Source organism: Pelodiscus sinensis, chromosome 9 (genome assembly GCF_049634645.1).
Source record: "Pelodiscus sinensis isolate JC-2024 chromosome 9, ASM4963464v1, whole genome shotgun sequence".
NCBI lineage: Eukaryota > Metazoa > Chordata > Testudines > Trionychidae > Pelodiscus > Pelodiscus sinensis.
Window position 1 is genome coordinate 39,211,801 of NC_134719.1, and position 16,640 is coordinate 39,228,440.

Genomic DNA, 16,640 nt, shown 5'->3' on the forward strand with positions numbered 1-16,640 from the left:
GTTTTAATGACTTAACCTACAGATATAAAAATTCAGTCAGACTGAAATATGACTGTAAAATGGAATTTTCCTTTTAAATTTAATAATGAACATTAAAAGATTATCAAATAAAGTTTGCATGTCTCACTCTTCATTTTAGTTCTAACTTTGTGACATTTTATTCATATTTTTACTTAACTCAATATTCTCAGAACAGAGCCTTACAAATCTGCAGATATCTGAGGATCACTTTTGCAGATCATAGATTGGATGCAGAAACAAAATTTGTATCTGCACAGGGCTAAATCTTTCAGCTTTCACAGTAACTGAAAATACACACATGCTATCAAAACTGTCTGTATCTACACAGTAAGGAATTGTCCACATTTAGGTTCCTAATGTGGATGCAGTTATTGGTGTAAATGTGTTTATGACTACATAGTTTATTCCTGTAGAGGAAGGAGAATAAGCCATACCAGTAGATGCACTTTTACTCCAGTATAACTGCATTCAAGCTGCAGATTATACTAATATAACTATACATTTAAAAAACATACACAACCCCAAACATAATTCACTGGGATAAAATCTGTAAGAAATATATCCCTTTATTTTATGCCCCTTTTTTGTTTTGTTTATGTTGACATATTGCACTCATCTTCTGTGCAGCTATTATAATAATGTTTGGACATTACCAGTCCACACCAACTGTTTAATGATTACTTTATTGTAAAAGAAAATGCTCCTTGAAGTCCTGCAGTGTCTACAATTAAAGATCTGCAGCACTGGAAATCAAGCATTCTCTTTTTTAATATTGTAAGCAAGTACGTTGTTATCTAGACGCTTACTCTCATTAGTGGCACGCAAGCTACATTTTAGAATTCAATTCCTCCTCTGTGGTCTCGACTCCCAGAATGTAAAAACTCCTTACAGTCCATTAAAGTTCTGCTACAGAGTTCCCCTGCAGCAGAAACAAACATTCTCATGAAACATAAGCCTGCTTTCAGACAGTAAAGCACATAGCTGCTTAAAAGCTGTTAGAATATGGCCGATGATATATTCTCTGCTGCTCTTCTCCGCGCCTCTAGGAATAGGTTTTGCAGGAGGATGGAAGGGTCAGTAAGGAAGCACAGGTGAAATGTGCTGCTAACGCGGAAATGTAAACAAAGGGAAGTGATCTCAGTTCCCACTGACGGTCAGAGGTGCCAGCGTGAGAGGGAGCTTTGCGTGTCGCAGGAGAGGAGCCAAGATCTGGGCGCTATTCCTCCCCCCCTCCCCCAGCTTCTCTCGCGGGAGGGACTGGAGCGGGCTGGACGCGAGGGAGAGTCGGGCCGGGTCAATCCGTTCTCCGAGCTGCAAAGCCGCAGGGGCGAGGGGGCCCGGCGCTGCAGCTGTCAGCCAGCCAGTGGCGTTTCAGCGCTGGCGTCAGCCTAGTCCGCCGCTACCTCCGGGGCCGGCTGCTGCGTCTTGACTCTCCCCAGCCACGTGTTACCGGCTCCAGCTCCAGCTCCGGCCTAGCGAGACTGTTCCGCCGCGGCCTCGCTCTGTGCAGAGCCCAGCCAACTCCCCGTCGCCTGGGCCGCGCCTTTCCGTGGAGGCGCCGCGGCTCCCTGTCGCCCATGGACGGAGACAGGGTGGAGATAGATGGCGGGGTCATGGAGGGGGTGAGTCCAAGCCCGGCCCGGCCTTCCTGATGAAGCATCCGCGCTGGGCACCTCGGGGCGGGCCCGGCCCGGCGAGGGAGCATGAATGCCGGGCTGGGCTCCGGCCTTAGCTGGCTCCCTGAGGAGATTCAGTGTGTGCTGGGGGGACGCTGGCCTGGATCCCTGGCTGGCGGGTGGAGGAGAAGGGGCTGGATTTGGACCCCTGCTGGGAAGGGAGATGGGGATTGTTAGCTTGGCTTGGGGGCCTTGTAGAGGAGGGGGATGGAGGAAGAGCCCTGGCCCAGCCATCCCTGCCCTGTGCTCCGTGGGGCCGCTGACCACCTGCCTCCTGTTCACAGGGTGGCCAGATCTTGCGAGTCTCCACGGCCTTGAGCTGCCTGCTGGGGCTTCCCTTGCGTGTGCGGAGGATCCGAGCTGGGAGGAGCCAGCCTGGCCTCAGGTAAGCTTCCCCCAGTGACCCAGAACTGAGAGATGTCTCCTTGAAACGTGTTTGGGAAAAACTGTGCGTAAAGCTCTGAGGGGTGGCAGGAAAACATCCCTTTCTGGTAGAGCTGGTCCTAACCAATGGGCAGCCTCAGGACACTTCTTGTAGGGATGCCAGATGGCTTAAAAAAATACTGGACTAAAATTTGTCAAGCAAAAAAAAGGGGGATCAGGGACGATTTAGTAGCCCGCCCCTAAGATCAGCTCTGTCAGCAGCCCCTTGAAAATGACAGCCCCTGGCAACCTCCCGCTCGCCTCTAAGGCAGCTCTGCTCTCTAGCACACCTGGCATTGGCTCAGATGCCTTCTGTGTTATTGTGACACTAATGTAATTCCAGCTCAGATAGCAGTGCTGGCTGTGCTAAACTTAGGCAGGGCATGAGCATTTTTACTATAAATTAAAATTCTCAAATCTGGGACTCTCTGGTCTGGCAACATCCGTGGTCCGGCAGCGCCATAGATGCTGCTGAACCAAAGAGCCCCAGAGGAAGCAGGAGCAACGCAGGGGCTGGGAAGCCCTGGGTGGGCCAGGCAGCATCGAGGTGGGGGGGGACAAGCAGTATTTGGGGAGCCCTTGCCCTGGCTGGGATCCTGGTGTTAGCCGGGCCAGACAGCAGCCAGGGAACTCCTGGCCCAGCTGGGGAATCCCCAACATTAGCAGGCCCAGGTGAACAGGGATTCCCAGCCCCAGCTGGGAAACCTGTGTCTGCAGCAGAGCTGCCTGTGGTCATTCAGCGCTGGCCAGGAGTTCTGGCAAATCCCTGGTGGCAGTGGGGCTAGGGTGCCTGGGCCTAAAGTGGGCCTGGTGGAGGCAGGTGGCTGGAATCCCCAGCGGCAATGGGGCTAACCCTAGCAGCTGGGTCGGGCAGCCAGGCGCCCTGGCTAGGGAACCTCCAGGGAACACCCTGCGGCAGCAGGGCCAGCAACATCCAAGTGGTCTCCACCAGGAACCACGGGAGACCCTGGAGCAGCAGGTGGGCAGCTGAGTGGGGAGCCGTGCCGGGCTAGTGTTAGGGGGGCCAGTGGCAGGGCAGGGAGCCCCCAGGAGAAGAGCTCAGGAGTGGGGAAGCCAGCAAGGGAGCACTGACATCTCCTGGTCCAGCAAACTCCTTCATCTGGGACAGCTCATGTCCCAGGGGTGCGAGACCAGGGAGGTCCAACCTGTACCACATTACCTAACACTACCTATATTGAGGTTTCCAGGGCCCAATACTGAAAACACCATCAGGCTCTAGCCAGATTATACTCGTATTCCTTCCTTTTCACTAGAACTACACGATTGCTCCTGCAATATTAAGAGATTTTTAGCAAAAGATCGAAGCAGATAAGGGCTTTGTGTCAGGAAAGGATACTGGACTGAACTCCTGAAACTCTGTAAAGACCTAACCTGCTTACTGTTGTACTTCATGTAAATGTATTAGCCTCAAATATATACTTTACATCACCAGTATTTTGTCATGGAAAGAGTATTTGAATTTGCATCACCCAGGAGAGCATCTGTCCCCATGACCCTCCACTTGGGTCTAGCTGCTTGATTCCCTTTCCTGTCAGGTACCCTGACAGTAACACTATATTAGAAGAACATAATATGATGATTTGCAATCTGTAATGATCAAAACTGTAAAATGTTTGGTCAATGTACAGTAAAAAATTCCATCCCTACCAAGAGAGACTAAAAACCTGTCTATAAAAATGCCCTCCAAATAGTGAGTTTCTCTATCCCAAGGCATGAAGGTGTGAATGCTTTTACCTACTGTTTAAGGAGCTGATGGTGAATGACTTTTTATTTGGCTGGTGCCGAAACCATGTAGGTTTGTGTAGGACACTTGGCAATAATTTGAGAAACAAAACCTGAAACAACAAAAAGTGGTCATATTTGTTTTTTTTTTAAATTGCCATCTAGCAGTTGTATACACCTCCAATTGTTTTTGTATTTAATTGACAGTGTCAGTTTGAAACTAGTCATATTAAATTAAAATCATTTTGATGAAGTTCACCTGCCTTGTCTTTGAGTATATTTGCACACTTCTAAAAAAGTTTTGACCTTGTTTTCCTATTTTATTTCCTTGACATTTTTTTTCAACTCTTGCTTTGTGGGCTGGTATTGCAGGCGACCTCTGATCTAAGGATGTAAATATCCCTTAAAAATGTTAACCAGTTAAATGATATCATTTTAATTGATTAACTAGGGTCTAGATAGCCTCAGGTGGGCAGGAGAGCCTCCAGCCTGTCCCAATGTGCAGCAGAGGATGCTCTAGTCCAGCCCGGCCACTGGTTAACCATTACTTGGTAAGCATCACCCGGTAAGGGTGATTCTTACTAGGTAACTGGTGAACACTTTATATCCCTACTCCGATCACCCTGTTGGGTATGTAACTCTGAGATTCTTCTTGCGTCAAGTGACCGCCTCTGATTCTATGCCAATCCTTCTCTCTGGCTCTATGTATTAAGGAACTAGAATGAAGTTCATCACATTTCTGACTGCATCTTGGCTCAAGTTTGAACATGTTCTTGCAGGGAGGGCAAGGAATTCCTGCTGCACCCACCTTTCTACGCTGTTTTGCTTCTGTGGAGGAGAAACAGGATATCCACTAATTTAAAATCCTACTCTGCTTCTTGTCTTGTTCCTATTTGATTACAGACAGCCAAGAAACTCTGTGGGAATGAGTTTGAATTTCTTCTGCATTGATTAGGGGTGAAGCTTGTAATTGTACTATTCAAAAGCTTCAGAGGGGTAGCCGGGTTAGTCTGTAACAGGAAAAACAACAAATAGTCTAGTAGCAGCTTAAAGATTAACAAAACATGTAGCTGGTACCATGAGCTTTCGTGGGCACAATCCACTTGTTCAGATGACAGCTGTATACAATAGATCGAGAAATGTGTCTGGGATGGAAGCTAGAGGCATGAAAGTGAGTGTAGGGTCGGTAGGTTTCTAGTATAGGGTGGTGGAAATTTGTCCATTATTTAATTATACTGTAGTGTCAAGGAAGTGGATTTCTTGTGTGGACTGATCCAGGCTGAGGTTGATGGTGGGGTGGAAGTTGTTGAAATCCCGGTGAAATTCTTCAAGGTTTCTTTCCTGTGGGTCCATATGATGATGTCATCAACGTAGCGTAAGTAGAGTAAGGATGTTAGAAGGCTAGAGCTGAGGAAACGTTCAAGGTTAGCCATAAAGACGTAGGCATATTGTGGTGCCATGCGGGTGCCCATGGCTGTGCCACTGACTTGAAGATACAAATTGTCTCCGAAGTAGTTGTGGGTCATCCGTCATCTGAAGAAGTGGGTTGTGCCCACAAAAGCTCATGATACCATCTACATGTTTTGTTAGTCTTTAAGGGGCTACTAGACTATTCGTTGTTTTTCAAATTGTACTATTGTTCAGTTCGTAATTGTAATGTAAAGTGCGTGAGTAGGCAATCTGATGTATGTCTTAATGTATGTCTTGACTTGAAGACCTCAACATCTGTCTGGACTAGAGATGATTCGAGATTTATGTGATGGGCAGCTGGAGGGTGGAGAAATTGGTTCAACAGAAATAACCTTCACTCCTGGGAAGATCAAAGGTGGAACCCACATAGCAAATACCAAAACAGCAGGGTATGTGTATTTTAATACCTATTGTTAACTGATGTAATAGTTAGTGTTCACTATTCTTCAGTAGTTTTCAGGTTATGGCAAAAATGACCACAAAAATTGAAAGAAATTCATGCTGAGGGGACTGCTGCTAACCTTATGGTTGTTAGCCAATATGTTTAGTAATGAAAATGTACAAGAGAAATAAACAGGAAACCTATGTTAATTTCCATCTCAAGAGTGAGTTTGGAAAACTAGATTGATCAAAGATAAAACAAAATTTGTAGGGAAAGTTCTTTATTTTTAGTCTTGTAAAGAAACAACAGTGACAAAAAGGTACTTGTTAGGATTTTGGCAGGGTAATATGTGTTAGAGGAATGTAAATGTAATTTCAGTAATGATTATCTTCAGGCTCTTTGCTTTCTGTCTGACATTTTGTGGTTTAGCTGGATTTTACATCACCTTTGTGTTTTCCAATTCCATTTTAGGAGTGTGTGCCTACTAATGCAGGTAGCAATGCCCTGCGTGCTCTTTGCTGCTTCCCCTTCAGAGCTTCGTTTAAAAGGTGGGACTAATGCTGAGATGGCTCCACAGATAGACTACACAGTGATGGTATGGATCAGCTTCTTTGACTAGCTAAATCTTTCAGGTGCACAAGTAACGTATCTAGGTTCCTTTTGCTGCTTCATATCATTAATGGGAATTGTAGAGTAATCAAAGCAGTTTGTTTCTTTTTTGCTGTTTCAAGCATGAAATAAAATACAACAACCTAAGTTTTCTTTAAACCAGGGGTGGAGAACATTTTTTTATGTTGGGTGCTGCTGACCCACAGAAAAATCAGGTGGGAGCTGCATACAAGTGAAAAGTGGGGGGAAAATCCAAAACCTTCACTGACATGGCCCCGAGTGAGAAGGAGAAAAACATTCTACACATTCCTCTCGTACAGCAGAGCTTGGAGGACCCAAGCAAGTAAATTTTGGGTCCTCCAGCCCCGCAAGAGGGGAATGGAGCACCAGCGCAGGCTCCCCAGTGCTGGGGGAGGGAGCCCTGAGCCTTGGGGACCAGATCTAGGCAGGCCAGGGCCTCATTTGGCCCATAGACTTTAGGTTTCCCACCTCTGCTTTAAAAACTAAACTATCCAACTGAAGTGTGGTTAGTATAGGAATATTGTACTATTAATATTGATTTTATAGCACAAGGGTCAGCAACCTTTTCAAACTGAAGAGCCAAACTACATCAAAATTCAGAACACGTGGCAACAAAGAATGCCAATTTGCATGACTGAAAATACACAACTTAATATTATTGATAATTGACATAATGAGTAATAGCACAAATGAAACATTGTAATCACAGACTTTATTTAATGGGACTTCTGCTGCTGTATCTTTCTACACAGATCTTTGAAGTTTACATCATAACTGGTCAAATCCAGCATCATGCACACATTTAGGCTGTCTTCTGTCATTCTTATGGCAGGGGGCTGGGTTAGAGTGTATGAGGGGCTCACGGCAGCAGAATGGGGTGCATGATGGACTCAGGGCACAAGGGGTGTGTGGAGGTGCAGGAGTGTTATGGCAGGGGTTGGGATTTTTGGAGGTACAGGAGGCTGGGGATATGGGAGTAAGAAGGGGCTCAGAGCAGGGGGTTCAGGTGTATGATGGCCATAGGGTTGGTGTATGGGGGGGGCAGGAGTTTTGATGCTGTGGCTAGATGGGGGCTGAGCCACAACTGGGGGCTTGTTGGCCAAGCTTCATTTTTAAACAAAGTAAAATATTATGTCCAACACAAAATGTTTCAACTTTGTCTTTATTTATGGCACAGGTGGGGAACCTTTTTTGGGTCAGGGGCCACCACTGAAAACTCAGTTGGGGACCACACAAGTGAAAAGCAAAAAAACCCTCTAAAACCCTCAACCCTCACTAGTGTGCTCCCCTCCCAATCGAAACACCTCACTCCCCTGGTGCTCCAGCCCCATAGTGGGGGGGAGGGACAGGGAGGACTGAGGTTCAAGGCCTCAGGCCAGATTTACTCTTCTGGGGTTCCAAGGTAGTAGATTTTGTGCCTCCCCCCCAGGCTCTAGGTTGGGGCCAAAAATAAGGCATTAACTGTGTGGGGCAGGGCTGTCAGTGAATGAGATAGGCATGGGAGTACAGGATCTGTGCAGGAGGTGGGGTGTATGAGATGGGGCGAGTGTGAGGTCTCGCCAAGGGGGCAGGCTGCCTAGGTGGAGGGCAGGAGTGGGCTGGGTGCTGGCTGTTTGGCCAGGGGGCAGAGAGTTCCTGACCTGGGGGCAGAGGGCAGGAGGGATTTTGGACAGAGGACAGGGGGTATCTGGCCAGGATGCAGGGGTGTGGGAATTTTGGGCAGGGAGCAGAGGGCAAAGGGTGTCTGGACATGGGGCTGGGCGCAGGAGGCAGGCTGTCTGGCTGAGGGGGTGAGTGGGTGACACTTACTTGTTTACGTGCAGCGCAGCAAGCACCCTATAACACACCTTCCACTGCTCCTATTCCCCATCAGGAAACCTCCAGGAAGGATTGGTAGGGGAGACTGCAGGAAGTGTGTCCCAAGGCAACAAATTACCAGTATGCGGGGAGCCATCTTTGGTTCCTGGTTTCCCCCACACCGGGGGGTGGGGGAGAGGAGGAAAATGCTGTTGCACCAAGTTATTTTTAGTGCTGTTTGTTCCCTGCATGCCAGATCTGGGAGCCTTGGGGCTTTCTCCTCTCCCTCCCCCCACTAGTGTTCCAGTCTTGCAGAGGGCATAAGGCTGCCACATCAGCGCTGGCTCCCTGCTGCAGGGAGAGTAAGGGGGGGCTGAGTTGGGGCTCCTAGAGAGCCATATTTGGCTTGCGAGCTATAGGTTGCCGACCCCTGCTAGAGAATATGCTTAAAGGCAACTGACGCCTCATATAATTCCTTGAAACATAAAGAAGGCTGCCTCTACTTGCCTATTTCTCTTCCTTTATTTTAGTTGCTGAAGATCATTTGAATTAAAACAGTCTTTCTATGCTAGAAATGCTAAGTATTAATAGGGGAGGAAGGAAGAAGGCCCATAAAAGTCTCTTACAAAATGGTATGCAGACTAAAATGTGCAGATCCTGCTCTAATTCATTTTGCCTGACACTGACCATTTTCTACAGTGTATTTTGAGATCTTCACAGTAGAAAAAATATATATTTTCTTTTCTCTAAGGGTTGAGTAGGTGGGTGGGACATGTTAAACACAAAACAGTTCTCTATTTTTAAAGTATGTTTACTCCTCAGGTCCTTAAACCAATACTTGAAAAGTTCACTATGACATTTGACTGTGACATAAAAAGGAGGTAAGTTGAATGTTCTTGGCTTCTGAAATACTATGTGCCAGTGGCCTGTTTGTAAGTGGAATATGATTCCTTTACATTGGGGTGCTTTGTCCAGACTGTCAGAATACACTAAAGGTAAAGACAGTTTTTTGTTTACCTCAGTGGAAGTTGTATCAGGCCTGCTAAGGCCTTGTGAAATTCAGTTTACCCACCTATGAAAAAAAGATAAGAAGATTTATCTACTCATGGTTGTCTAATCTTTGTAAATTACTTCAGAAACCTTAAATGAAAATGTTACTTAAGCATAGAGTATTATTTTAATTTCTTATAGTATTTAGTAGGGATGTTAAATTCAGATTAATTAACTAATTAAATAGTCTATAAGGGCATCTCTGTATTTGAACTGTAGCAAGAACCCTGTTGGGTTCTTGCTACAGTTCAAAAGTGGAAGTCCCACTTCTGCTCCCCTGCTTGCTGCCTCTCCCTGATAGAAGCAGCAAGGGAGGGGGGGAAAGTGACTAGTCGATCACTAGTTAACTTTCCAATAAGCTTCTGCTTATCAGCTAGTCAACTAGTCGCTTACATCCGTAGTGTTTACCTTGCTAGCTGCATGAGATACAGTCTCTACCCCAAGAAACTTAATGTCTGCTTTTAGGCATAATTTGACACACAATTATTACAAGTAAAAAAAAACCCATTTGCTAAATAAGAATTATATCATTCATCATTTTCTGACAAAACAAAATATAATATAAAATGAACCTGAATAAATGTGAGTTAAGCTGTATAATGCTTAAATAGATTTAATATGTCCTCCGGGTTAGCTGAAAAAAAAAAGCATCAAATATAATATAAAAGCCTTATTTAGTTGCAAATCAACATTTTAACAATTGAAAAGTTTATGCACTATACAATTAAAAAGTTTTATTTAAATTTTCTGCTTGCTGATTAAAATCAGTGATTTAAATTACATCAATTAAAATTAATTTACTCTGTACACATTTCTAAAAAATACATCGCTTACATTTCTAAGCCACTTGACTGGTCTAAAATGGCATGGTAAAGCAATCAGATGTCCTAAATCCATTTTCAGTTTTCATACTTCTAGGAATAATTTAGTTTGCAATGTTATGGATCCCTTTTCTTTGCATTTAACCATATCTAATTGCCATTTTAATAGGGGCTACTACCCCCAAGGTGGTGGTGAAGTAATAGTTCGAATGTCACCAGTCAAACAGTTAAGCCCAATAAATTTAACTGAACGTGGCACTGTGACAAAGATACATGGAAGAGCATTTGTTGCCGGAGCCTTGCCCATTAAAGTGAGTGGCCGTAATATTTCTTGGTATAAAGGTCTATAATTGTATATAATAAATACTAGACTAGTATTTGTATATTATGCAGTCTTTATAAGTTATGTACATTTATTGGTATTTTTTTTCTGTAGTTCTTCATCTTGTAAACCCAGGCATCCAACTGTACCGAGCTTTCAAGGAGAGGAAAATTATAACAAATACAAATTTAGGGAATTCTAAAATGTTACTTGTTCTTGTTCTTATTAAGTTATGGTAAGACCCAAAATGGGAAGAGAAAAACATTGTCCAAGTTGTAAACATTCAGAAGCTTTGGCAGATATTCATGATTGGATGCCTTTCTAAAAGATAGGCTTGAGCGTGACTAGAAGTAATGAATTTGATGCAGAGTTCTTTTGTTGAAGATGTCTAGCCTGTATTATACAAGCGGTCAGGCTACATGAACCTAATGGCCTTTCTGATCTTAAAATCTGTGAACATATGAAAAAGTGTTTGGAAAGCTTATAGCACAGAGGTAGGTACAGTTTCTGTCCTAAAGTGCTTGTAAACTGGGACACAAGATAGGTCTCTGCTTCATAAAATTGTGATTTTTAAGATCAGATCTCTCAAGATTTTTCAGGGCTAGAAAGAAAATACCTTATAGCATAGGGGAAAATTCTGAATTTCTATTGCTATGGAAGCCCCATATACAGCTTTAAAATCTGTCATTGGTCTGGGACTGAATATTACCTAAACTTTGAGCCAAAATTGCACACTGAGAGAAATGAGAAGAGGTTAGATATCAGGTAGATATCAGCTTGCAGAAGTTGGCAATACAGGCAGTCCCCGGGTTACATGGATCCGACTTTCATCGGCTCCCTACTTACAAACGGGGTGAGGCAACCCCGCACTAGCTGCTTCCCCCCCAGCAGACCAGGGAGACGCGAAGCTAGCGCACCCTCCCCCCAGCAGGCCAGGGAGACGTGGAGTGGCTTCTCAGCAGACACCTCAGCTTGAGAATAAAAGACTGAGGGAAGTTAGGTGTGGGAGAATAAAACTGAGCTCTGGAGAAATGTTTGGCTAGAGTTTCCCCTACAATATGTACCAGTTCCGACTTGCATACAAATTCAACTTAAGAACAAACCTACAGTCCCTATCTTGTACGTAACCCGGGGACTGCCTGTAATACAAGAGCTAAAATTAATTTTAAATGCTACTCTCTTTATGTCTTGGAAGAATGATATTCAAGTATGTGTTCATATGGTTAAGCATACAGAGGAAATGTTAGATCAGAAGTTTATTTTAACTACTATACCTGCTTCCTTTTTATTTTACCATGCCAGCTAGCAAAAGACATGGCATCGGCAGCAGTGAGATGTATCAGAAAAGAAATCAGGGATCTTTACGTTAATATTCAGCCTGTTCGAGAAGCTGATAATCAAGCCTTTGGAACTGGAAGTGGAATAATGTGAGACAAGACACAAACTTCTTTTATACTTATCTTACTGTGTTCTTAGTTGAGAATGTGATGTAGTAAACAAAAAAGCACAATATCTCTTTCCTTTTTATTAAGAATAGTTAATTAGGGCACTTTGTAATAAGCCAAAACATTTATAAATATTTTTATTTAATCATCTGCAGGAAGAGATGTGTTTAAATCTTTAGCAAAGAGTTTTTCTGTTAAGAATTTCTCAGGAATTTTAATTAAATGTATTAACAAAAACAAACTAAAACTTTATTTCTAAGTTTTTGACAAACTTTAGTACTTGACAGAGGAAGGGATTTTTAGTTTTAGGTTATCTCAGTGATTTTTTTTATCCATTCACAGACTTCTCCAGCAAAAACAGAGACCCGAACTAGTAATTATCATGTAAAAGTAGAAATATTGTATGTTTCTTTGGAATAAGTACAAGCCCATTCCATATCATGCAGATGCAAAAGAGGGAACAAACATCTTCTTTGCAGGTCACTTTTTAAAGGAATTGAAATAGAAAAATAAAGATATTAAAGCCGCATTAAATGTATATATTTAAAGACAACACATTCATAATACGCTTACTAGTTTAGGTATAATCAAGCAGCTAATATTTACAGTGTGTGCAATGTGGGTATTTTACTATAGAGATATAATATCTGGATTCTCTAACTTTTTAAATAACCTTCCACACTGATCATACCAGCTGTTTTTGTCTTGATATCATAACTCAGTTTGCAATGGTAGCAATCAGGCATTAATCTGGAAACTGATATTATACTAAGTTTTTCTTTTTAGTATTGTTGCAGAGACTTCAACAGGGTGTCTGTTTGCTGGATCATCTCTAGGTAAAAGAGGTGAGGATTGTATGAATTATATCCATTTTTTGTGCATGTAATTTCCTAGTAAATATTACATCCATATGATCATGGTCAACAGAAATTTGCAGATTTTAGTTTTGCTTTCTAACATCTTATACTTTCATTAAAAATAGGCTACGTTTTTACATCCATGTTTGGTTCACCATGCTAGAGAAAAATCAGCATAGCTGTGAATTTATCCACTTATTTTAATAGATTGTTAGAGATCACTGATTTGGGAAAACTTCTGGATTTTTTACAGCCTACACATTCCACTCCAGTTCATCTGGTGAAGGATTTATGCTATACTACATAGAGCAGAGATTGTGTTAGAGATTTAGGAGTGAATTTGTTTTTAAGTTGCATCTTGTTTGGCTAAAGCTTCTTCTCAAAGTGTAAGGTGGCCTAGAAGTTTCCCAGTGCTTAGGGAGTCTGTATTATACTTGCTCAGATGCACTAGTGGGATGATGGATCATGGTACTCAGAGGGTGCCAGGTGACTATTTCGGACAAGAATGTGGCAATAAAGGTACAATCCAAGCCTTCTGTTTCTTGTTTTTTCACGTTGTACAATTAAAATTTTTTGGAGCTGCTTAATCCTCCTGAACTCTCTCCCTAGGTAAGAATGCTGACAGGGTTGGAATTGAAGCTGCAGAAATGCTGCTTGGAAATCTTAGGCATGGGGGAGCAGTGGATGACTATCTGCAAGACCAGGTAAGAAGCCTGCACACCGACTTCAAGGTAAAGTTAAGGCAGCAAGCACAGCAACTGGGGTTGACTGTGTATTGAATGTAATTCAAGAGAGCAAAACAAAAGTCTCAAGTCAAACAGATTGCCTTTCCACAGCAATCCACAGTTACATTTCAATAGCCACCAGAGCCATAGGTTTGGGAGACATTCAGGGGTCTCCCAAACCCAGTCATCCTGAAATCATAGGGGAGGGGCTAGTAAGCAGCCTTTTCTGGTTCCGATCTTGTAAGTGTTAGAAGACTCTATGGAGGGAACCTCGCAGCATGAGTAGAAATAGCAGCCCTGATAAGCCAAAATGAACTTGTTAGCATGGGTGGCCGGTATGCTAGGCAGGGGAAGGCTTTGCCTTCCCAAACCGCCAGCCATTTTCCCCAACACTACTCCCCCAGTACACCTACTGTTAGCATTCGGGGGTGGAATGTTGCTGCCCCCAGCTACTGCTCTCCTCATGCACCTGGCTGGGAGGCTGGAGCGGCCCGCTCTCCTCCTTCTCCAGTGTGCCGACCTGGGACACTGGAGCTGCGCACTGTCCACCCTCCCCATGCTCCGGAGCCATGGAGGCGGGAGCCGTGTGCTGTCTACCCTCCCTGTGTTCCATGACTGGGAGGCTTGGGCCATGTGCCTTCCTCAGTGCTCAGAGCCAGGGAGGCTTGGGCCTTGCACCTACCTCAGTGCTTGGGGAGGTGGCTTGGATCCCACAGGGGTGGGGCCTCTCCCACCCCTACCTTCACCAACCACACATGCTTGTTAAGAAGTTTAAACAAGCTATTTAAGGTCCATGGGGAAACACATGATACCTGTCAAGCCTCCTGAGGTCCAAGGAGAGTTGTGAACTAGCCTCCTATAGCTCACTCCACACAAGAGATCGAAGGTTTGTAAGAGCAGGACTCTCTTCTTAAGTGCCTCAAGAGGTAACTAGGTGGGAGTAGCAGAGAGAATAACAGAGGGACATTCCTGCTGCACCCTGGCCTGTAGAGCTGCTGATGCACTAAATGTAATGTGACAGTCAATGTGTCAGAGTGATATTCCTAATTCAAGTCAGACCACTACACATCTGGTGGTGGATACCTCTTTGAGTGTGTCATTATTCAAAAACTTCAGTCCCAATGTTGGGCACAGCCCCAGGTATCACCTATCAATCTGATGTCAGGTGTGAATTTTGGTGTGTGTGTGTGTATTTTAGCAAAGGTGCCAGAATAAAGAGTGCAACTGTGTTACCATTATGGAATGGCTGCTGCCACTCGAATATACACGGAAGAAGTAAACCTAGTTGTTTTCAGTTCTCTTGTGTACTGCTTCGATTCTTTTATGTAATTATTAAAAAACTAATTATATTTATTTCTTCTTAAGCTGATTATTTTCATGGCATTAGCCAATGGGGTATCTAGAGTGAAAAGTGGACCAATTACACTTCATACTCAAACTGCTATACATTTTGCAGAACAGCTAACAAAGGTAAGTCTGGAGAATGGAGAAGAGCACTATCAGTGGGCCTTCATCTGCGACTTAGGTCTTCTGTACACATGGGCTTAGTGGGGAGTGAGTCAAAGCATAAGTCCACGACACACTAGCCTTCTGCGCATTAAGGTTGGGTTTGCACTACAAACTTACAGTGATACAGCTACATTGCGTGGGAGTAAGAAAAATCCCCGCACCTGAGCAGTGTAGTTCTACTGACCTCATGGTCTGTGTTTACAGTGTAGTATTGACAGGGGGCTTCTCCATTTGACATAGCTGGACAGGAAGTACCATGAGGAAGGGGGAGGGATAGCTCAGTGGTTTGAGCATTGGTCTGCTAAACCCTGAGTTGTGAGCTCAGTCTTTGAGGAGGCCATTTCATTTAGGGATCTGGGCAAATCTATCAGGGATGGTACTTGATCCTGCCATTAGGGCAGGGGACTGGACTTGATGTCCTCTCAAGGTCCCTTCCAGTTCTATGAGATAGGTATATCTCCATATAAGCTACTGTCTCTCACAGAGGTGGAATACCTGTGCTGACTGGAGAAGCCTTCACTGAAATGCTACACGAGTTCCACTGCACCATTTAAGTGTAGACCTGTCCTAACTCCGTGGGTGGATTTGGCTGACAGTCGACACTGTGCATTAAGTCCCTTGTTTGCCATGAACTAAATCCCTGTGTAGTCAAGTCCTTAACGTGTATACCTTTGTAGCATCACCATCTGTTGGCTTTTTCCTGGTATATGTGACATGAATTTGGTCTTGGGATATGGGCGTACAGAACACCATAGCTCATAATTATTGGCAAATAACCCTCAATGTAATGAGTAAAGAGCAGTGTGTTTAGAGTTCAATTTTAAATTCCTTATTTCACAACCTTAATTAAAATATTTTCAGTGGCATTAATGATGTTGTTATATACACTCATCTGTTTAATAAACACATGTTCAGGGGCTGTTAAGTTTTCTAATACTTTGTCTTCATGGTTGCAGGCCAAATTTACGGTGTCAAAATCAGAAGATGAAGATTCTACTAAAGATGCCTACCTTATTGAGTGCCAAGGAATGGGGATGATAAACTCAAACTTGTAGTTTTTCTTTAAAGGAAAAAAATATACCTCTGATGTATTGCACTACATTTCAGTTGACATATTTACACTGAGGAACAGGGATTATTTATTATATATAATTGGTTTGATTCAAATTCAGAGATGATCTGGTTATTTCTTGGTATGCTGAGAACACTTCCTGTCCTGCTTTTGATTAACAGCAAAATGAGTACAGACAAGATAGTAAATGGAATCAAATGCAAGTGTTTGGGAGAGCTGAAACCACAGCTGAATACCTTTCAGAATATCATGAGTTGGTAACTGCAGTTACAACTTTTAAAGTTACTTAAATGACACAGTCATTCCTCTGAAAACATGTAGGTTTATCATAGGGGATCCTTTACATATTTGTTATGGAATAGATGAACAGAAAATAAACTATCAATCTGTGTCTCTAAAGTATTCTGTTTCTGTAGTCATTTTGCTGAAAATGATATGGAAAAATAAAGCAATTTCAGTGTGCTGTAATTGGATATTTTTGCTTCTGATCTCTCCAGCAGCTTGTGTTAAACTGAGGTCAGTTTAGTAGTTGTGAATTAAAGTTTTGCAAACTCCATCTAGAACTCCTTTTCAGTTATCCTTGAGCTAGTCCCATCAAATGGGGTCAGCTCTACAAGTCTGCTCCTTCCAAAGTGCTCTCTTGAGTGCCATATCCTGTCATACCATATGCTGACTCCCGCCGCTATGTAACGCCCCC

The 16,640-nt window shown here is 43.5% G+C and overlaps 1 protein-coding gene across 1 annotated transcript; it reads left to right on the forward strand.

The window, feature by feature from the left end:
- Window positions 1–1,118: 1,118 nt before the first annotated feature.
- RTCA (RNA 3'-terminal phosphate cyclase) lies at window positions 1,119–16,416 on the forward strand. Its single transcript, XM_006119813.4, has 11 exons — window positions 1,119–1,643; window positions 1,982–2,082; window positions 5,579–5,722; window positions 6,187–6,310; window positions 8,965–9,023; window positions 10,183–10,324; window positions 11,638–11,762; window positions 12,567–12,625; window positions 13,247–13,341; window positions 14,728–14,832; window positions 15,828–16,416. Exons 1-11 carry the CDS (start codon window positions 1,599–1,601, stop codon window positions 15,924–15,926), a joined length of 1,098 nt encoding a protein of 365 aa, XP_006119875.2. The 5' UTR covers window positions 1,119–1,598; the 3' UTR covers window positions 15,927–16,416.
- Window positions 16,417–16,640: the final 224 nt, after the last annotated feature.